A 24171-nucleotide genomic window follows, 5' to 3' on the forward strand; every position below is an offset into this window, starting at 1 on the left:
TGGTGCTAGACGCTGCGGAAACAACAGTTGGTATCCGGTTATAATTTGGTTGATACTATTCAATGATACAATATTACGTAGACAGATGAAAAAAAAAATATTAAGTATGACACGTTATGACACGTGAGATTATTTAATTAGCTCTGTCTGACTGACTTTCATTTTCTTTTAAAAAATGTTAAAATAGGTGCTTCAAAGCTGACCAAACAGTGGATCTAGATTTAGTCCTGAATGACTATGATTTGAGCATGCCAGGAACCAAAATAAAAGTACACAGGTAGGTTGTTCGGTTGCAGCTCCGTGACAGTAATCTGTTAATTTGTGAATATAATTGACTAGGTGATTGGTCGGTTATGACGGCATATTATTACATGTCAAGTTAAATCATGCTGAGGGAATTAGCAGAACGTGTCTCTAAAGGGACGCCATTGTGGTCGACCCGGTCTAGCATAGGCAGGGTTCAAACTCCCTGTCTTATTTTTCGAGTGCAGCACGTTAACAACTGCAACAGATTCGGTCCATCTGGAACTGACATAAATGATGCTGTCATGTCAACTCCTGAGAGGATTACTTCCGAAGCACTTAAACATAATATTACCTTTAAAACTGCGCATATAGAGGCTATTGCGATTTTAAAGCACGATACAGAATAATGCAAAATCAAGCTATAGATTCGAAGAACGTTGGGCGAAGTAAAACTCAATATTATATTACTAACTACAGAAGACTTGGTTACCTTTTGGGGAATTATTTAGTGGATATGACATTTTTTTGTTACCCGCTTTGTTTTTGGTCTCAAACGGGCTTATTCTTTATGAATTGGTTTAAATATTTTCTTGTTTGTTATCGTCCCAGAGGCAAAGTTAGAGTAAGTGATACGAATGATATTGTGTATACATCATTAATGGATTAAAGCCTATACAGATTATATATCATGATTTGCAGACCAAATAGATATTGCCCTTCAGTTTTCGTTAGTATTCATTTCAGTCTTTAAATGTTAATATGGTTAGTACAACATATTTTGTTTTACACTTTCACTTATTAAAGCTCATGATATTTGAATTATGGAAGCAGCATATACTTGCTGATTTGGCTCTTACATTACCCCTTGGAATATCAACGGGTTAGATCCGGATTTTCATGTATTGTATTGAATATCTTGGTCGGCGTTTTGGTGTGTGTGTGTGTGCATATCAGACGATATGTTATGACGAAACGTTTTAACAAGTCATAAATTTCAACACATGACAATATCAGGGTCAGAGTAAACATCAATTTATGTACAATGGTTGGCAATACAATATTTATTTTTATTCTTATATTCAGTGTTTAATTTCCTACTGACAACATATCAAATGGACTATCGGTGTGAGGTGCTGTCCAAGGTGTCGCCATGCATAGCATCAAGAACCTCAAAAACATGTGGCACAGCACCTGTTTTTCAAGACTGAAATATTGTTATTCTTATATTTAGTTTTTAATTTCCTACTGACAACATATCAAATGGACTATCGGTGTGAGGTGCTGTCCTAGGTGTCGCCATGCATAGTTTTACACGGTGTTTTAAACGGTGTTTTCCAACTCCTAAATTTCCCAAACTCCAATGATTTGAAACTTGTTTGGCTTGTATGCGAATCCAATGATGAACTTATCTTTGTCATGTAATATATTACCTTTACGTACTATGGAAAATGAATGAGGTAAAGTGTGTAACCATGCCAACAATATACATCTTTGCATTTTTTCCTTTCAGTAGCTTTAGCTGTTTTAGGACATATTACAGTACAGTGGATTTCGGAGTAATTTAGGCAGAAATTAGCGAAAGTCTGATACAGTTTTATAGATGCTCATTAGGTACAGCTAGCGTGGATCTATTGTCACAATTTTACATGTATATCAGATTGAAGTTTAAATTCTGATATATGCTATATTTACCATGATTTTCATCATCAATGTTCTTTTGTACAGTTATACTGAACGGTAGACACAGCTAACAACTTAGTAACATGTATGAAATTGTTTGTAGACGTTAGTATTGGACATTACAATACTCATCTTGTTCTTTTTAGTAATATGTTCTGCCAGAATGAAGCCGTACTGAGATGCAGAATGGAACGGTGTATTTCCAACTCCTAAATTTCCCTTTCTATTATATACATCATCACGTTGAATTTATAAATACATTATTCTATCATGGGATAACAAAGTCTTTTTATCTTATTTCATCCCCGATCTTTTATATATGCGCTCTTCACAATAGATCTGACATGAAATGGATGATGCATTACCTTTTTGACACATATAATCTAACATGTATCATATGTTTTTGATCGGTGCTATCTGGATGGCTTAATTGCGATCTAACTTAGGACAATCTGTGCCAAGGTGTTCGTTGGACTTGATAGGTTATCTTCCCTAGACATTATGTATGACAGGTTATCTCCCCTAGACCGTATGCATGATCTTCATAATAGTACCCGTAGTTCGCTTTTTTGAGATGAAAATTAGATTCTCAGTGAGAAACCCTGTCTCTAAGAAAAAATGATCTTTTGTGCAATATATGCTCTTATTTTTCGTGTATTTTTGTGTCTATTGTAGCATTTATTACTTTCCTTAATGAATAGTTACGTTCAAGCTAAGAAAGAAATGTTCTGTTTATCTCCTTTGTTTGTTGTACACGGCACGCAGATTGTTATACCAGCTTATAAATCATTACGTTATTCATCTTAGGTACGTGCGTTGGACCAAAACTACTTCTCTCAGTACCAGCGCCTGAACATATGCTTTCTCAACACGATTGTACTTATGCTCCAAAATCTATTTTTATTTTGTTTGTGGGGCATCCATTTCTACATGATTTTATCTCCCTGTATCCTTGTTATTATCAATATTTCCAGGTTTGAAAAGAAGTGTCTGTTATTAAAATAACACACTTTAATGTTGCCATTTTAACGATGTAATAGCAATAGGCACATAGTGCCCATTTTATATCATAGGAATTATATTTTTGCACTGTTTATGTTATTGCTTTCATTAAAATGAATTACCATCAGCTGACATTACACATCTACGTATTACGTGTGGTTGCAGAACCCTTTATTCATATATTTTGAATGTGCCGAATCATGTAAACCGCACTGAACCTCTTATATGACATAAACACATCAAGAAAACAAAAGCTCTAATTTTGCAGGCTTCCAAATTATCATCTTTCCTCCAGAAATTTATGAAAACTGGGTCATGTAATGCTTGTCTACAGCCACAATGCTTCCGAAATAAATGTAGTCAAACTTAAATAATTATGGGTCATTGAGAAAACAAATGAATGATGCAATCTGAAGCTGGAATTGCGTCATATATGACATCAATTGCATCACGTTATTCCTAGAAGTCATGGATGATGCACTCATAACTACGGACTGCTGATGCACCAGAATCATTTTCGCTTGAGTCAGACGAGGAAGAGGGAGAGGATGAAATTTCTAGTACTGCACCATCAGTCTCACATGACCCATCTTTTCTGCCATCCTCCTCCTCTGAACCACACCTCATAGCACAAGGTGAATGGATTGATCTTGTCAGGGATTTGGAACTAATTCTTTAAGGCAGAGCTGTTTTGGGCTCCAGACTACATCAGTGGAATCTTCTGGCAGATGATGTTAGGGTTTCCATGTCCAGGATCTTGTCCCGTTCTTCTTCTCGGAAGGTAATCTTGTAGCCTTCAACAACATGGATGGTGTGATAGCAGCCCTCAATTTCGTTCATCATCTACATGGGTGGAGACTGTTCAGATATTCATCAAAGACGAGTCTTAAATCTGTTTGCTGCATAGTGGCAGGGTTTTGCCATCATTTCCAGTTGTTCATTCAGTCCATATGTAGGTAACCTGTGAAAACATAAAACAAATGTTGAGGCGCATAAACTATGACCAACATGAGCGACAGCTTTATGGCGATTTGAAGGTTCTTTTTCTCTTGCTTGATCTGCAGACTACATACACAAAGTACTGAGGTTTTTCTGCAAATGGGATAGTCGTGCGAGAGGTTCCCACTACATCAAGAGAGATTGACCACTCCGACAGTCATTGGATTCTGAGAGGACAAGTGTTCAGCATCCATCACTTGTTGAATCAAGGAAGATTTTGTTACTACCCTTGCATATCTTGCTGGGTCTGAAGAAAAGCTTTGTCAAGGCCATGGACAAACCACAAGAAGGTTTCAAGTACCTCCATGTAAATGTTCAAGCTTAAGTGAAGCAAAAGTAAAGGATGGTGTCTTTGTTGGTCCTCAGCTTCGTGAACATATCGGTTGGAACATATCATTAAAAAACAACGAGCGACAAACACGGCAAGCAATATCACTAGGACATTGCAACAATGAAGAAACGCTATCAAAGCAAACAGTGCCTGTAGACTATTGCTGAACAATGAAAAGAAATGATCCATTTAATGAATTCAAGACACAAACCAAGAAACGCTGAGTAGACACTGAATTAGAAGTAAACTATGTACTTATATATACTTAATATATTCTTGACACTTGTTTCACAGCAATCTTATTGATATAACCATTTTGCTGTTTTTGCAAAAAGTGTTCCATCAACAGCACAGGTGAAATATTATCATGCAAAGCATCTATAAACACACGAAAAGATCTCGGTGTACAATTCATAATTAAAACTAATATATCTACAAAATATACATATACGTAGACGAAAACACTAAAATTAGTTATCCTTGAAACATTAGCCAGTCAGATGTATTAATTGTCATATTATATAATATCATATAAAAATCATTGTAAAAAGCAGATTTTATCTTTGAAGCAGACGACTTCTAAGAAATTGTACAGCAGATAATGTTTCTGTATATATATATATATATATATATATATATATATATATATATATATATATATATATATATATATAATGTATATTTTTTAGTTTTCTAATTGTTTTATTTGACTGTATGATATTGATAATTTAACGTTGTATGTTGAACCTGACCTTGTCCGAAATCAAATTAATTTTCTACCTGGCCTGAATCATTGCGTTATCACATTCTGTAAACAGTTAATACATAGCTACACTATTCTCTATGCGTATGGGTGAACTATTAGGATTATTCTTTGCCTGAGTCACGGACATTGTGTTTATCATGTTCTTTAATACAATTATTTTATCTAGTAAACATTTGGTACATTCTAAAAAGAAAATATCCTTAAGGTAATAATTTTGTTTCGAAAATGCTAATTGTGGCCTCAAGTCAAGTAGAAGATCGTGTAATCTTCTTACTAGAAACATTTTTATTCGTTCTTTAAGATTTGAGCAGAATCATTTGTATGATTGTTGTGTCCAGTAGTTCATTTCGTCTGACATTTTATTTATTCAAATTATTTAGTCACTGGAAATACAAAGTGCTCATCAAAACTAACATTCTTGGAAACAGAGACTTGAATTTATGTTTGGATTGTATTTTTGGTGATTCAACGAAAGACTTTTGTCTCAACACGACGATGCAGGTCACCATATGGACATACACACTTCCAGCTTTGGATTTATATTGGATTTCCGCTAAAATTAATTTAGAACTTTAATCATTAATATATTTGTTAGAAATTCCAGGTTTATTTGGTTTTTAATTAACAATGCCATACCTTTATTTTTCATTTTAACTTCGTATTCTAGAGAAAAAGTTATTTGTTTGAATATTAGCTTGTCGCTTCTCACTGTTACGTATTATTTATGTTAAGACCGTAGATTCATAATATAATTTGATACATCATAGTATGTAATGCCCAACGATACACATATCATAGATTGATGCAAGTATTGCAGTCACACTAGAAGTGAAGGACAACATGATACAAACTATTGAAATGACTGCATTTACTAAATTATCTACACTTGTTGTAAAGTATGAACATAGTAAACATTCTTTGTTATGATGAAAAATATGAATTTAGGAACGTTTACTGAAATATTAGACAACATCAGATGGGCTGTTGCTACTATAATGTTTCTAGTGGATTCTTAATATTTCAGAACGACAATGCACACTATCACAGCTCTTAAAGACTATTCAGCTTCAGAACATGACTTTGAGAGAAGCACACTTCTTGAGTAGGAGATTAAGTTCATTTGGGTCAGAGGGATATATCACGAAGTACTAAAGTTTTCTGCTAGATGCATTAAGTTGCTATTAGGAATTTAAAATATTGCTGTTATCATCAACTGTTCCTTATACTGACTATGGAAAAAGTGTTGAAATATATGAGACCACAAGATGTAGGTAGGCCATTTATTCGCCTGAAGTTATTGTGCTAAAAATTGTCTATAATGCTTTTCGCTGATTAACTGATATTATTCAAACATATTGTTAATGTATTATTTTAATTACTTTTGAAATTCATATTCACTCAAACTTTTTTGTTATTTTTACAGACCCATACAACTATCTCATCTTCGGAGTCATGTAGAACAGATGCATAAGGACTCCAACATGGGTTTCTCATCAGAATATAAGGCAAGTGGGAAAGAGCATTTTGTTAGTTTGATGAGTAATTAAATGGTGTCACTTTAATTGCTCTTTTCAAAGACAGAAATGTCAGAAACTAAAGATTCTAAATGAGCGATTGCAGACAAATAACTATTGACGATGATTTAATAGTTAATGTTACTATCCCACTATTTTATTTTTAGGTATGTTTCGATTCCACTTTTGTTTTGTACCTTTTATTATTTAGTGTTTATTTATTCACCAAAATTGTACTTAATGGTGACCAACACAATACGTATCAAATGAATACAATTGCAGATAGTCCAGTGTAGACAGGAAATACGGTCATTTTTTAATCTAAAATTGGATTATACCAAACAAAGTATTAGGTAGTTTATGTTATCTGCTTTGCTATAAGTTTTGAGTTTTATTTATTCAACGTTTGCTTGCTTACAGTAGTGGGCAACTTGTACGAAAGAATAAAGGAATGAAAACATTTATAAAATATCAGACTTTTTAGTTGTAAAACGTCCATGAGAATTCGGTCAAATAAATATCTTGCTGGATATGATGTTACTGGGTATATTCTCTCAAGCGTACCCCATATAATGAGATATGACAAATGCTGCCATTGAAACAGTTGTATATACATATGTATTCTATATTGAAAATGTAATGATAGTAGAAGATAACACATATACGATTTAACACTAAGCATATACTCATTTTCGTCATCCTAAACGTTCCTTGCAAGATGGATTAACGTTTTATATTTGCTGTAAACCAGTTCATTAAAGAGATTGAGCCAAAGCACACAACAGACGTCGCAGGGTCTGAATCGTGTAGATCAAAGAATCGATACACCAACATTCTGCCATGTGAGTACTTCGCATTGTTTAATTGAGGATTTTTATATTGCTAATACAACTTTATATCGCACTGTGATTATAATTTTTGTAAAATATACATGTATGATATATTGACGATTACTAAGTATGAGCTCTTAATATTTACTGAAGGAACTATGCTTACGGTTTGTTCCAATATTCAACGTATCCATGACGTGTTGTTACAAATTCTTTAACCTCATTAATTTCTTTTTAAACAATTTTATCTGAGGAGTACAATGATTTCTCATTCATGACGGGAAAACTCCGGATACTTTTAAACTTATAAATCAAACAAACATCATTGCTGGCATGTAAATACGGAATTCAAAATATTTTTGTGCATCTTAAACATTATAAAGTTGATCAACACCATATTACCATAAAATTAAGGATGTTTTCCAATTCTTTTTGAAAAGACTATTTGGTTTGACTATCAGATGCGTTTCATCTCCATCAGTTTTTAACCGAAACTATACTGATTCCAATGACAATGGATCAAGGAAGGCAATTGCAAATGGGCAGTATTGTCATTACAAATTATACTGGATCGATTCAATTTAGAGGCAGGGTCTTGTTATTTTAACATTGTCACTGTAGATGATTGTAGTAAGCTTAAAGATCCCGTTTGTGATAAACTTGGTTGACGATGAACCGGGGAAAACCCCAAGAAGTAACACAAGAGTCGCAGGTTGTGAGAAGCTTTCTCTCATATCCATGTTGTCTGCACTCCCTGACCCCCTTTAGAGATACACATATTATGCATATATATATATATATATATATATATATATATATATATATATATATATATATATATATATATATATATATATCTGTTTGTGCACCTGTATGTGTGTGTGAAGTTAAAAGAAAACACCCACAAAATATTCCCTGAAATGAAATGAAACCAGTTAGTGATATGACATGTTTGTTTCAGATGATCATTCTAGAGTTAAATTGCTGCCAATTGAGGATGAAGAAGGTTCAGACTACATCAATGCAAATTACATACAGGTCTGTTATTGATACGTGCGGATTCAAAGTTTTCACATTGATGTCCCTATACACGTTTTCGGGAATATAAATGCGTATGAATATAAAAGGCAAAAGCCATTTTGGTCATATGAAGGACATAGAAAATGTTTCCATTTACAATGAGGTACCATGTTTTATTTTACTGTAAGCAAAATACGTATCATTCCACTGTCTAGAAAATATTATAAATCATTATTATTCATATAATCCTAATTTCAAACGTATTAAAAAGATATACAGTATTCTGGAAACAATATGCTTACAATGAGTGAACAGCCTATCAGGCTTGTTATATTGCAATAAAAGATATATATGCCCTGCACGTACTATATTGGTAAATAAAGGGCAAACTCTAAAAGAGATCATATTTTTTGCATTTCTAGGGTTATAACTCTAAGAGAGAATATATAGCTACCCAGGGTCCTTTGCCAGCAACAAGGGATGACTTTTGGAGAATGGTATGGGAGCAAAGTGCTGAAATCATCGTCATGCTTACTAAATGTATGGAAAAAGGAAGGGTAAGTGCTGACAACTTTGAAAATATCTGGTACAGAAATTGAATAAAATATTTCTCTGCTTCGAAGAAGATGTTTTGTTTTATGTTGACTTTCAAGTATGCGTAATAATAAAATGCCGAAATTTCTTTCTAAAGTATCAGTAACTTTTCCTCATGTGTATCAACGACGAAATGCATGCATATTGCAAAAGCACAAAACATTCAAGGTCCTAAGGAAAACAATATATCAAGTTTACTGTTACACGAGGCTTAAAGAAGACGATTGGTTTCTCAATTTATTGACTTTCACCTCACACAAATTAAGTATTAAAACACCTTCTAAATGAAACGAGAATTAAGAGGTTGGTATATATGCACTGTATATATATGTCGGGTTCCCTGTTATATGTCGGACGTGATTAAAAAGGCTTGAATTTGGTAACCCATTAACCTAACACCATCGTCTTAATATAAGAAGTATAACTACTAGTAAATATATAAAATGCGTTATTTATGGTTCTATCTGAGCACGTAGTACAAATGATTCCAGAATAGTAGCAGTTTAATGCATATTTATATTACGGCTAACTCAGATCCAGAATTGTTTAAATCCTATTTGTTAGACATATATATCTTGTGAGTCTATAGTAGCAGGTGTAGGAATCTCTTTTACCTAGCACTTTCTGTCCTGAACTTCATTCTGTGAAACCTCTTCATACAATTTTACCTGTGATGGCTTTCTTCTCTTTTTGCTTTTTTGGCGACATATGCCGCAAATAAGTTTAAAAGTTTTATGATTATTGACGTATCATGTTGTCGGCTATGAAATTGAAATTGTTTTGTCCTGCAATAACATTATATTCACTCTTTCCTCTTTTGCTGAATTGTTGAAATTTACTAAATACTTCGGCCAATTATTGAGTGCTTTTTCTCATTCGCATGTATTTCTAAATTTACATTGTCGCATTACTTTATAGCCATATGTCTGTTAGACACATCACAACCTCAATATACATGATATATTAAGCGATAAATCATAGACTCTGTATTTGGAAGTGTTTTTGTAGCTGGATAAAATAATCCATCATTGTGTATTTTTATGCAGGTGAAGTGCGACAAATACTGGCCAGATGTAAATGAGCCTGTTTTCTATGGAGACTTGATAGTGAACGTTACCTCCGAATCTATACTTAGTGATTATATCATCAGAGTCATTGAGTTAAAACTGGTGAGTTTGTGCAGTAATCAAATTAAATGCACTCCTAAAGGCAAGAAACGTATATAAATCTGATAATTTAGGTAGATTTAATTTTTATATTATTTATCAATGCTTAGGATCTATCAAAAATACTGAAAATACCGCATTATTTATAAGATATTATACTTTGAGATACATACTGTATAAATATCATATATTTATATTTTAATAAAGGTGCTAAAACGTTTTGCTTTACTCATTTTAAATGCAAAAAGCACGAGAATCCATGTCAGTCAGACTCTTGTTCCATTCTCAGACTTGCGCATAGCAGGCAGTGAAAATGCAACAGCTATAAAATGCATGTTAATTGAATACTTATATTAAGAAATATGACGTCTGTTCCATTATTTAATACACTGCAGCTTGTTAATACATGTTACTTTTATTGTCGTTTTCTATCACAATACTGCTATTTATACAGTCGTCTCTACGTATTTCGTGGATTCAGGTTTTACTCCAGGAAATCACATGGTTTAATCCTAGTTTGATATTCCTTTAGGTTTTGAAGTTAGGCAAATCAAAGCAGTCACATTAGATGGTTTAATTTATAAGCTAGTTCCGTTAACTGACTCAGACTTGTATGCGACTTACTGATTTATGGCATTTCAACATTATCTAATAGATTACTTCGAAAGATCTTAGAATACCAAGTAACATTGCAGTATTTGATGTTGTATGTTAAATACACAATTAATGCATGTTCGGCTTTCTTTAGAACACTGGAGAGGTATGTAATACATAAATATTGTGTTTTTGCCAATTATGCTTTCTTTTGGTGCTAAACGTCTCTTTGTAGCAAATGCCCTTGTACAAGACTTCTTACGGGCTTATATACTAAAATTGTTTCTTGAAAGCTTTGCCGATCATAACATCAAATATAAAATTCACGTTTCTAATCACTTTCTAACACTACAAGTTTGGACGCAGTTGCATTATGACAACTGAGGCTTGAAAGCAGTCATGTAAAAGCTCAAATGGAAATGTTAAATACGATTCATTAAAGAAGTTGCTTTTTAAATCTTCTAACAAATCAAAAGGACGCATTCCAAAGAACTGCGATAGAAATATAACAACAGTCTTTATCAAGCCCGTGAATGTTAACTATGAAGAGGCATCAATAACATTTCTGTTTTTCTTGCCTGTATTTGTGATAATTGCATTCGCTATGTATAGAGTTTATATTTTGACATTGCGAAATTCCTCTCTAATAACGTTTAAAGTAAATTTGGAATAATACAATTTGCAAAAGTAGTGTACGTGATAATTTTTGTAATTGTATTTTATATCATACGATATTATAGCAATAACATTGGTTCATTTACAGTATGTAGTGAGTATCACTGCGAAATATAACAAGAAAATCACTCTTAGTCATCTTTGGACATTATCTGTGCGACAAAATGACCACTTCAGTCAGGTTCATCTATTATTTTGAACGTACATGACGGTATCCTGTAATTTGTTCAGCATATGTGTTTGTGCTGTGTCCTAATCAATAAAAGTTACCGTTGATCAAAGTAGCTGCGATGTATTTCCTAAGTGCCTACAGGTTTTCAGTCATGTGGTTAGGTGATGAAATTCTTGCTCAGCGCTAATTATTTACCATGTTAAAAATGTCCAAAAAGCCGCTTTTGCATTTGCATAGCCGAGAAAATATGTAATATTTGCTTTAAGAACAAGATGGCCGCTATCGCTTAACCGGCTTAAAGCAGCCGTTTTCATGATATTTGTGCGTGTGGCCTGTTTTCGTATTCGTTATTGTGTTCATTATGTATTGGCTGTTAAATTTGTATGTGTTTATTCATCTCCTTGTTTTGGAAACGAGAATAATGAGACTTTTTCTCAGCTGTCTTGCTCAAATGTTTTTGAACAAAACGCCATCACGTGATACTCGCCGGTCAAGCAGTTTATGATACAGCGGACCCTCATTAATTGCTTTAAATGTTCACTCCTTGGCTCTCCACACTACATTGTGCTCTAGACTAAACGAACTGGGACTATATTCATCATTACCTAAATGTAAACAGAAGCGAAAAAAGAAACGTTTCAAAGTTGGCGGGCGTAGAACAAGAATAAGAATTCCAGTTATCTCCCTTATTTCGGCACAACCATTTTAAATAAATGCAACCGTTAATTTAGATAACCTAATTCAAATACCAATTAATTCGTCAACCTTTGTGTCAACTATCCAAGAAATACCTCTGCGCATTGTATTATTCAATACCAAGTCAGTAGGACAACCGAAAAACTGCAATGAAATATTTAATTTGATCAGCGACCAAAATGTTGACATATGTTTTGTGTGATAGAAACATGGCTAAAACATCAGGCGATGAACCCAAGTGTGCGGATCTAACACCCACTGGATACTCAATCAACTCGTTCCCCAGGTGGAATCTCGCGGAGGTGGAATTGTAATCATCACAAAGAACTCCATGATAAAACGTCTTAACTGTACCACAACATTCAATTTCGACCACACATCGTTTGAACTAGTCCAAACCATATTCACACTGGAGCAAAGGTCAGTCCAATTCTTCTGCCTATACCGCCCTACTCCTAGCATAAAAAAAAACAAACTGGCTGACTCTCTCTTTTTGGAGCAGTTTCCGAATCTCCCGGACTATGGAAATTCGACAGGTATTATTCTTGGAGATTTCAACGTTCACTTTGACTGTCCCGGAAACTCAAATACATCAAAACTCATAGATTTCATTAATGTTTTCAACCTCAAACAGTCAGGTAATCAACCCACCCATAAACGTGGTCACATTTTCGGCTGGATTCTTCATAGACCTGATGATGATATTGTACGGTCCTCCCTGGTATCCCTTGACCTTGCATCAGATAACCTCTGCATTTTTTGCCATCTTGACTTATCGGTCCCTAACCCTCCACCTTATCTGCTACGAAGCGAAAACTCCGTATGATAAATAGAACCAAACTAATACACGACATCCGAGCTAACCTAACAACTTGATTACCTCCTACTGCAGAACAACTCGATAACTGTCTGCGTTCATTACTTGACAAACATGCCCCAGCTACCAAGTGCAGAGTATCAATTCAAAAGTGTTCTCCATGGTAGAGCAGTGTTAGGGACCAGCTTCGCACTGCTAAAAGAGCCCGCCGTAAAGTTGAGAGGCTCTGTCGTTCCACCAGACTCACTATTCATTAGCAAATCTATGAAATCGCTACGACGAATGTCACAAATAAAGTCTATGCAGCGAAATCAGCCCACTACACTACTAAGATCATGGAAAGTTCCAGTTGCAAAGAGTTCTTCGAGATTACTAACAAGCTAATGTCGGAAAACTAATCAACACCACTTCCAAATACCTTCTCTCCAGTCGACATTCCGGACATGTTTGCAAATTTCGTCCGTGAAAAACTACAAACCATTTGAGATAAGCTTGATACCACAATTTCAATTGACTCCTCGTCACCATACAGTTGGGATACAGAATTTCAGCGGCAACCATTATCAGCATTTAAACCTGTCTCTATGGATTTCGTACGTACAGTCGTGATGAAGAGTGCACCAAAGTCACGTGAACTTGATCCAATTCCACCATCACTGCTGCTTGAGTGCTTAGATTTAGTATTACCTTCACTAACTGATGTTATTAATACCTCTCTTTCATCTGGGGAATTTTCATTATGTTTCAAAACTGCCATTGTAAGGTCTCTGCTGATGAAACCAACACTAGACCATAACGATTTAAAAAACTACCGCCCAGTTTCTAATCTCGCATTCATTTAAAATTTTTAGAAAAGGTTGTTCTATCCCAGCTTGTATCTTATCTAAATCAAATAGTCTTTTTAGCAATGTACAATCAGCATATCGCCCTTGCCACAGTACTGAAACAACTCTTCTAAAAGTAGTTAATGACATTCTCTCTGCGTTGGATAGCGAAAAGATTACAGTCCTCACCCTCCTTGATTTGTCTACAGCATTTGATACAATAGACCATGATATATTACTTCACCGTCTCCAGCATGTATTTGACATTCATGATACAGCCTTACTGTGCTTCAAGTCCTACTTGGTCAACAGGACACAACTTGTATCTGCAAATGGAATACACTCTAGCACAGTTGATCTATTTTGTGATGTTCCACAGGGGCCTGTGTTTGGACCTGTTCTATTCATTCTGTACACTCATTTGCTCTCAATTGTCATAGATCATCATCCATTGTCTCACCAATGGTACGCTGATGACACCCAAATATACAAATCTACCATCCAAGGTGTAGAGAGGTGCATTTCTAATGTGAAATCATGGATGATTCGTAACAAGCTGCATATGAATGATGATAAACTGAGGCCATTCTGATCACAACACAAAGACTTTCTCATTCACGTCTTTTACCTCAAACAATAAATATGAGCAATGCCAACACAATCAGTACGAAACCTAGGTGTTACTCTGGACAGTACTCTCACATTGTACCAACATGTCATGAACATATGCAAGGCTGCATATCTTGAGCTGAGACGCATCAGCTCCATTCACAAATATTTTTCAGTTGATGCCGCTAAAACACTTGCGTGTTCATTAGTACTTTCAAGACTGGACTATTGTAACTCAGTTCTGTCTGGTTCATCTCAGTATCTACTCCTGAAACTTCAAAACGTTCAAAACACTGCTGCTCGGATCATACTTAGAGTGCACGATCAGAACACACCCTTCCCGCTGCTCTGTACCCTACACTGGCTATCCATTCGATCCAGAATCAAACATAAACTTTGTTCTATGCGACGTTTCACTGTCGGACTCTAGTCCAACATATCTATCCAACCTAACCCATGTGTAAACACCAGCAAGATACTTACGCTCCTCTTCTGACAATCGTATACTCATAAATCCCACAATGGAAACCAAGTCATACGGACAGCGTTCTTTTGCATGCCAGGGCCCATCAACGTGGAATGAATTGCCCACTGAACTTAGACACAAAGACACAGTGACCACATTCAAGGGGGCTCTCAAAACTCACTTATTTCGACTGCAAGAACAAACTTAAGGATCTAATAATGTTTCCTACCTGAAAGATTCGCAGCATGTTTTTTATTTGTATTTTTAATGTATTTCTAATTTCGTGTTGTTTGTTTTTGTAAAAAGATGATTATGTTTCTTATCTTATAGGTGTTGTCTAATGTTGTAAAGCGGTTAGAGCTTCTAAAGATTAGGCCCTATACAAAGTCCTCATTATTATTATTATTATTATTATTATTATTATTATTATTATTATTATTATTATTATTATTTCCATTCTAAATAAGAGGAAGCAACGCTGATTTGAATAATATATATGTTTATCTCAGACTTGAATATAACACCGTCAACATTTACAGCTAAATGACTTCCTTAGTTTAAAACGACAGTAAAACATATTGTGGATGATATCATTTCCAAATATTTCAGTTTGTGGGTTTCTTGCAGCGTAATTTCTGGAGAATGTTATGCACTCAACTTTGCATAATTACAAATGTATCTTTTGAAACTGTCTCACACTGTCTCATACAGTATGGTAAGTTGTCTGCTGGATCAATGCATGGTTGCTCATAGTTAGAATATATTTAAATTTTTAATATAATCATTGTCATTGTTGAAACAATCTTCCCTTTTTGATTACAAGAATGATAAATTCAAGTCTACAGATGCTTGTTTAATGCAGTTATCGTCTAGCAGTATTTTGCCTGTACACTTGATGCCGGTAGACTAGATTCACTGATTTTGTTTTGTACTCCTTAGACAATATACAATGAGATTAAGCCAATACAAATGAGTTATTTAGGCCATAAAATGCGATAACAACCACATTCTTATTAGATTCTGAGTTGCAAGAAAGATGCACTTCATCGTCATGAAAAGAGGATACTATTGCAAACTTATAATGTATTATTCATTCTTCTAAGCTCACCGATTTAAACGTTTGTAATTGTGACGGAACGCATTTCTGTCCTTTCCAGCTCCTTTCAGAATATCTTATTCAATATTAACTAAAAGAATGGTGGTATTATAATCTGTCCATTTTAGTTGGGTTTTTTTTCGAGCGAATGGTTTGTATTGTATAAACTTTGTGCTTTTAAGGCACATTTCAGCAGCTATTAGATAAACGGAAGTTAAGATTTTAACTACACATACTTTTATGTCTTGTTTTTTGTCTTGGAAAACTTTGAACTCTTTTCGTGTAAAACGTGAATGTTACAGACTGTGTGCTATATATTCATATATATATATATATATATATATATATATATATATATATATATATATATATATATATATATATATATGTATGAATACATAGAGATAAACAGTTATATATATATATATATATATATATATATATATATATATATATATATATATATATATATATATATATATATATATATATATGTATATATATAACATATTTGTACCCTGAACCCTATTTAACATAGCTCGATATAAAATTATGCATTGCCTTGTACATGCAGTGCCACATTTATACTATGTTGTGTATTGCTCTGTAAGAATGCTTGTTTATTTTAGAACCAGATAACAAGGAAAGTTTACCACTTTTCCTTCCTGAACTGGCCTGACATGGGTTGTCCGAAGGACCCAGCAGCTCTTTTGAACTTTGTTACCTCTGTAAGAACGTATGTAAAACCCCATCTCCAGTCTCCCATCATTGTGCATTGCAGGTATGCTATTCCAAAAGTTAAAAAGTTTATCCCAACATATGTTTTATTTGTATAATGTTTAATCAATTTTGGTTTTTATTAAACTTCGTTCTAGGTTTTTATACCTCCCTACATTGTCTTTTAGATATCATTTGACCTTCGCTATTCTTAGAATTTAATTTTCAAAGTGATCCGTGCCAGGGATCAATGTCGTCCATTGTTTGCTTTATGTTTGTGCAATTCGTTTTGTATGTTAACCCATTAGTATTCAATGGAATGGCTAATAAGAATCAATTTTTCAATTTATTATTTAATTATGAAATTTTTTAAATTATTGTTTGATTATTTAATCAAGTACGGACCAGTTACATTGATATCAAGTCTATTGTATTTTTTCAGTTGCATTTTATATGAAAACAATAACAAATCCATAAAACCTCCGCATTCGTCATCATTTGTTCTACTTTTCAAGATAATTAATACTTACACAATTTGATTTGTGAACTTGATATCCACTACTATATGCAAATTATCTAATGAAGCACTGTTCTGATTGCCTTCCCTATCATAAAGTGTTTGAAGATATTATCCTGTTAGGAAAATTCACGGCAATAAAATAGCTTTTACAAACCACGAAGATCGAGTAGCAACCTAAAATGTCTATAAAGATTACAAAACTAATATTGTTTTTGAAAATTATAAAAATCAAACAACGAGTACAACAATAATAAATATAATTATTTCAGCCATTGTTATAGAGAACAAGTTTCGAAAACAAATCATCTTGAATGGATTTTACTTAAAACAACCGACTCATATTTTCAGCTGAATCAGTAACGATACAGCTAATCGTCTGCAGAAATGATGTTTACACTCAAGGAAATGTACCTAAATGCGTACAATTCATTTACTTTAGTCTTTGATTTTCACATGGCAACGATATTCTAAAAATGAATGATAGTAACTTATTGAAATTTATCGGTTACCTTTTACTAATTCTGGAACCATCATTTTAGTTGAAAGACTCTATTTGGTATTCGTTCAACAAATTCTACGAAATGTAACATTTTATACAACAGTGCTGGTGTTGGGCGCACTGGTACCTTCATTGCCATTGACCATCTAATGCAGCACGTGAAAGATTATGATGAAATAGACATCTTCAATATGGTGTACGAGATGAGAAACCAGCGTTCCAATATGGTACAAACAGAGGTAACATGTTATATATAGATTTTTAGCAACGGAGTTTTCAATAATTAATAAGTAAAGACGAAAAGTGTCCGAATATGATTGAGAGCTTTGTGAGAATACAATTTTGTCAGATGCAATATATATTCCACTACTTTGGGTAAAAGTGTCAAAGGGAAAGAAATGAGAAAGTCATTGAATAATGTATTTAAGTAACAATTGAGACATTGTATAAATCTCCAATGAGCAATGTGTTACCGCTGATTAAGACATATACTTGATAGCTTTGCACAAATGCCCAATTGTCTAGAAATCAAGTTAAATGTACATGTATATTTGATTGATTTCAATTGTTATAATATGGGTGTTTGTAGTCCCTGTTCTTGTCCATTATTCTTAAGAAGAATGATCAAAATGTGTGTGTGTGTGCGTGTGTGTGTGTGTGTGTGTGCGTGTGTGTGTGTGTGTGTGTGCGTGTGTGTGTGTGTGTGTGTATATATTGTGGATTTCTAAGGTAGCTTTAACAATTGTTCAGTCATATCGCTACGATGTATGCAGTGTGGGAGTTGAAAGTGAAGTCTAGCACTGTGGCATAATGTCGCAGACATGTAGCATGATATCCCACCGAGTCATAGGATCCTAACACCAGGCCGACCAGTCCTAACACTAAACTCTTAATTCTGAGCGCCACGCGAGGTGGCTGTTAGTACCATTTTTGTAAGTCTTTGATATAACTCGGCCGGGGATCGAACCTACGACGTACCGCATCCGAGGGGGACGCTCTAACCACTAAACCACCGGAGCGGTCATCAAAATTTGTAAAAGATTAATATTGAATACCAAACTGAAGTAATTGACATACATTTTGTATGTCGCTGAATTATCCTCTTCTTCGTAAGTAATATAGACATACCATAATTTATATAATAAGCATATTCTCAACCAGTAGTTGATTAACCAATGCGCATATTTAAAAAAATAATATTGAATAACTTTTAATATGAATTTGATCGGGTATCTAAAAATTGAAACATTCCATATTTAGGACCAGTATATCTACATACATGACAGTATTCTTGAATGGATTACAGAGGATGATGATGGTGAAGAAGAAGAGCGTAAGTAATATCGTGGACGGCATGACACTTCATCTATATTAATCCGTATTCGTTTTAAAAACAAACATTATATAATTTATGTATTATAGTCAATAATAATACTGCTAACGTGTTGGTCTTCATACGTACAAGCTACCAGAATCAGTTTTTTACCAACTACATTAAAAACATGCAAACATTGTCAAAATGTTATGTCTTTATATACGTCGGCACTTTCTTGTATCATGATTAGTAAGAAGAAAAACAAATCACATAACACTGCTGTAACAAAAAATATATATAGTCTGAAGGTTTCAAAGAAAATGGAACACTCTGCTTTTGCTTTTAATTTGAAAAGGAAATAACAATATTCAAACCTACATATAGTGAAGTTGTTGAAAAATATTGATATTATTAACTAGGTATTAATTTCTTTATTTAATTATTGCATGAATAATTTGTCATCTTTTAGACATTCAGTGATGTAAAGGAACGTGCGTGCTGATTGGCAAATTAAGAATCAAAATCAAATTAAATGTAGTTCGTTATATTTTAAATATCTCACTGATAATATTTTGAGAACAACAAACTGTATACAGACTTCCAAAGATAAACGGGTTCTATTTATAAATTTAAGAAGGTTAGAGAGAATTTGTTAATTGGAAAAATATATATGTACCTTGCCTCCTTTCTAAATGTTTGACCTGGATTACGTCTAACATCCGGAAGACGTCAGATCCATGTACGTGAAGTTGATTGTTAAATTAAAATGGTCTATCCTGCAAAACAAACACAAAATAAAAATAAGCAGCAAACTGTCAGGTTCGTTAGAGTTAAAACGAACAAAGACCACTGCCAGGAAGGATTTTTATACGAAACTCAGGTCTGCTTAAAATATAAAAAAGAAAGTGTCAATGTTATCTTATCACAAATCTGGCGGAGCAAGGTTTGGTTTAGAGAGCTTTGGGAGCATCTACAATGAATACGTTTAGCAATGTGTCAACATGACTGTTAATTACTTCTTTGTATTTCTATTGATATTCTCGCTCTAAATATTGTGTGGTATGCTGTCAAATAACAGCTATAAATATCAAACATATTTTTAAAACGTTCAACAATAACAACATTTTTACAGGACGAGAAAGGACAGAGCAGCTTACATTGTGCTTGAGAAATGTTGAGTGAATATATTTGAACTAAGTATTTAGAATATTCTCAGACTCTAGTTAAATATAAGACTTTCATTTCTTTTACATTTCAGCTATTTACGAGAACAAATATACGAATATCGAAAACGTTTACGAAAACACAGCATTCGTGAAAGAGTAACATGGCGGGAAATCGTATGAACTCAGTTTGATATGATGCGACAGTTTTCATACAAAAAAATATGACAATAATTAATTTCTGCGTTTACTTGTTTGTCTTACATCATAAATACATATGTTTCAGGGACACATTTTTGAACCATTTCAATCATTTGCTTTCGAATTGATTGCGCTCAAGATCATTGGAGGTTCTAAACCAGTTATCATCATATCCAGGAGTTAAAAAAGTATACTACATTTTCCACAATAACTAGTATATGTCTTATAACCATACATCTTCCAATATATCCCTTTTGGGGTTGTTCCAGCAACTTGCATTAAAATGCCAAGAAAAATTATTCTAGCTATGTTTATAATCCAAATATAAATTAAGTTCCTTGTTTTCACAACATTGTGACAAATTTAGCATAACGTCCATACCCTCTGTAATGTCACTATTTTGAAATAAAACCTGCAATGCTAAATTCAGCATCCATGTTATTTGCTTGTTATACGGTTTTAACTGTATTTATAGTGTTGTCTTAACCACATCGCATGATTTTCTATTAGATTAATAATTTATAAGATAAGTACTTTATGTTTTCTTAATCCTTCGACTAGCTGTTGAAAATGATTCTAACCTTTATCAGTAATACAACAATTAAGATTTCACACAAGTTCTACATTTATGTTCGTAGATAAGCAAGTATGCACTACTTGTTTGGCCTGACAACAGCTTGAGATCATGCCATACTGCCAAAAAAAAAAAAAAACAACAACAGACTTTTCGATAGTTTCATCATCCGCTAGTGTCACTTTCGATCAGCCATGTGATTTAACAATTTCTCCTCCATTTGTCTGTCTCTGCTGAAAATTTTGTATTCAATAAGTCCTTGGCTGGAGTCGAAGGAAGTTGTCAATTTCTCAGTTGACAAATACATTTAATAATACATCAGAAATTAAGACGCCATAATTAAACATTCAAGTCCAATATATTTTGTTTTATTGCTCTTGACATAATAGCTCCAAGGCTATAAGTTCTGGTCCCACAACGCACAGGACAAATGCATACTGAAAATCATTTCCGCAGTGGAAATGTATAAGGTCCATTCCAGTTCATCAAATATTATTGCCTGAAACTTAGCAGAATACAACAACATTTAAAAGAAGAATGCATAAAGAAAGCAGAAGGGGGTGTTCAATTGCCAGAAATACATCGTTATTACTGGTAGCATAAACATAGTGATATTAAATATTCTCAGCATATTTTTATTTTTTAAAAATGTTTTTCTAATTTCATGGTGTTCGTTTTTGTAATAATATTATTATATGTTTTTTATCTTATAGGTGTTGTCTAATGTTGTAAAGCACTTAGAGCTGCTAAAGATTAGGCCCTATACAAAGTCCTCATTATTATTATTATTATTATTATTATTATTATTATTATATCTTTGTCAATTGTCTAAAGCAATATATACACCTAATAGGTTGATCTGTATCATTTTCTGTTACTCTACCTATTTGTGTATGTATCTATTTATCTAACATCCATATATATGTATATAAAAGATTTAGTAATATTTCTTCAAAAGTAATTACAGACATTGTAATGCTCAAAGCTTCTTTTCATAGTATCATACTTCTGTAGTAAATAAACAATATGTCATGCAACAGTGGAGCAAAATAACTTTCATGTGTACTGATAATTTTGTGTATGTAAGACAAATATTTTATGATATTTTGCATTTCACATGTTCAAAAAATAGTTATTATGAAAAAGCTATATTTATTTGTACGTTTAAGTTGTAACTATTAAATAATGTTCTTACGTCTAAATATCTTGCATTAAATTCTGGTACACTATATCAGTTTTACTTTCAGATTTGTCATAGAGGAAGAGACTTTTATGTCATTAGTTAATTGCAAATGCTATATAAACATACGCTATTGTATGAAATGAATAGAATATATAGATAGATTCATACAGTTGTAAACAGCGTGTTTCTACGTCATCAGTATACATTGAAATTCTCAGTAAACCAGGATATACATTTCATTTGTATGTCGACGGTTTAATACTTTGGATTTGGATACATTAACTTCACAATGATGATATGCATGTAAATAGTTGGTTTCATTCCAGCCACCAAAGACTCCAGAATATAACTCCATACTCGCATATATAGTAGTATCTAACCACCTAAAATTATCATATGAGTTGTATTTGAGATCTGATATGGTGAACTAAAGATGAAAAAATCACCTTCAGAACGTCTGTGAATATTTAGTTTATTCTGGCATACATCATGAACACGCAAGGCGCACACTGGACTTGTAAAAGTGAGTCTTGGTTATGTTAGCGTCATATATGACAGAGGTGTTAGTAGAGATTAAGTCGATGGGTGTGAGGCCAACATATTGTGTAAAACGATTCTTTCATATCTATGACAACCCATTAGCTAGGTAAAAATTTTGAATATAAAATATTCTAACATGTCCCCGTTTTTTCGTGGTTTATATATGCTTTTTATGGAGTCTCGAATAGCCAACGTTAATGCTTACCATGATTTAATACTATCATGTTATCACCCGAGCCATCAAACAAAGATCGAGAAAGATGTGTATATTGTAGAGTACGAAAAGCTGTCTTGAGAAAAGAACCCAAAATGAATTTGTTAAGGAAGGTGCCATAGTGCGGTAGAAGGAATCGGTGCATTTAGAACATCATATCATAATTCACCACTCTTGAAATCATTGTTTCTTGAGTTTTATTTGGTTTTCAATACTAAATTATTTGTTATGATAGTAAAACGATTTTAGTGCAAAAAATTCTCACAGTGATGCATTTGACTCCACGTTCTCAAATATGATATCCTGCACATGCAGCCAATTACTTTTCCCTCATTTTCTTGTAATTTAAGAGGCGAATCCTTAAACCATGATATAATTATTCCCATAGTGTGGAAAACTATTAAAATACTTAAGAGTAAAATTCCATACTAACTTAATAATTTTCGTGACCAATTAAGTTTCAGTTAAATTAATAAATTTATGAACCAAGTTTATCTGGACAAGAACCATACATATCCGCACTTTAGGCATGCTATGACCATGACGTGATTCTTGGTAATGAGTGACTGTCCTTTTTAGAGACTTGAATGTTTTGTTCTCTCCATTCTGTATCAGTAGAAGCATTAAAAGACATGGAAATAAAATCTAAATCCTTATTATGTTTTACTGCTTTTTACAAATTTGCTTGAATACAAAAAGCTAGGTGCCATATCATGCAAATAATACCTACGTTGTGGTGGAGTGGTAATAATTTATGTTATATACAGTTACTCATTAATCCGATTTCTTTCTTATTCTAAAACATGATTCCGAAAAATACATGCAGCCCAAACGTTAACATCTGTTATGGAACTTGACAAGATTGTCGAACGTCGATCATGCTTTGACTTAGAGATAATGGAAGCCTAAGCAGAAAGAAAGAAAAAACGTCACACCATTTCTGAGGTATCAATTATTAAATATTACATGATAACAAAAGCTACCACCACTTGAAATATATAAATTTTGTTCACATGTACATGATACAAATGTGTGTTTCTGCGCCGTGCATTCATTTAAAAAAACATTTGGGATTATATGACAGTGATTCTTCTGTTATATTCATACATCATTACAGCACAGGCTCTAATTTGGAATACCTTTAAACT

General features: G+C 33.4%; 1 protein-coding gene across 1 annotated transcript in view; it reads left to right on the plus strand.

Annotated features, from left to right (window-relative positions):
* LOC149772925 (receptor-type tyrosine-protein phosphatase beta-like) overlaps positions 1-23679 on the plus strand; it is a 129602-nt gene extending 105923 nt beyond the window's left edge. Inside the window, exons 39-48 of the mRNA XM_089947101.1 lie at positions 188-277; positions 6448-6529; positions 7290-7380; positions 8330-8406; positions 8811-8945; positions 10029-10151; positions 16727-16878; positions 17937-18072; positions 19094-19166; positions 20407-23679. Of these exons, the coding sequence (XP_089803227.1) occupies positions 188-277; positions 6448-6529; positions 7290-7380; positions 8330-8406; positions 8811-8945; positions 10029-10151; positions 16727-16878; positions 17937-18072; positions 19094-19166; positions 20407-20474 (1027 nt within the window). The 3' untranslated portion in view covers positions 20475-23679. The remainder of the gene's footprint in view (positions 1-187; positions 278-6447; positions 6530-7289; positions 7381-8329; positions 8407-8810; positions 8946-10028; positions 10152-16726; positions 16879-17936; positions 18073-19093; positions 19167-20406) is intronic.
* The last annotated feature ends 492 nt before the right edge of the window (positions 23680-24171 follow it).

Source organism: Sinohyriopsis cumingii, unplaced genomic scaffold (genome assembly GCF_028554795.1).
Source record: "Sinohyriopsis cumingii isolate HCF-2022 unplaced genomic scaffold, ASM2855479v2 utg000972l, whole genome shotgun sequence".
Lineage (NCBI taxonomy): Eukaryota > Metazoa > Mollusca > Bivalvia > Unionida > Unionidae > Sinohyriopsis > Sinohyriopsis cumingii.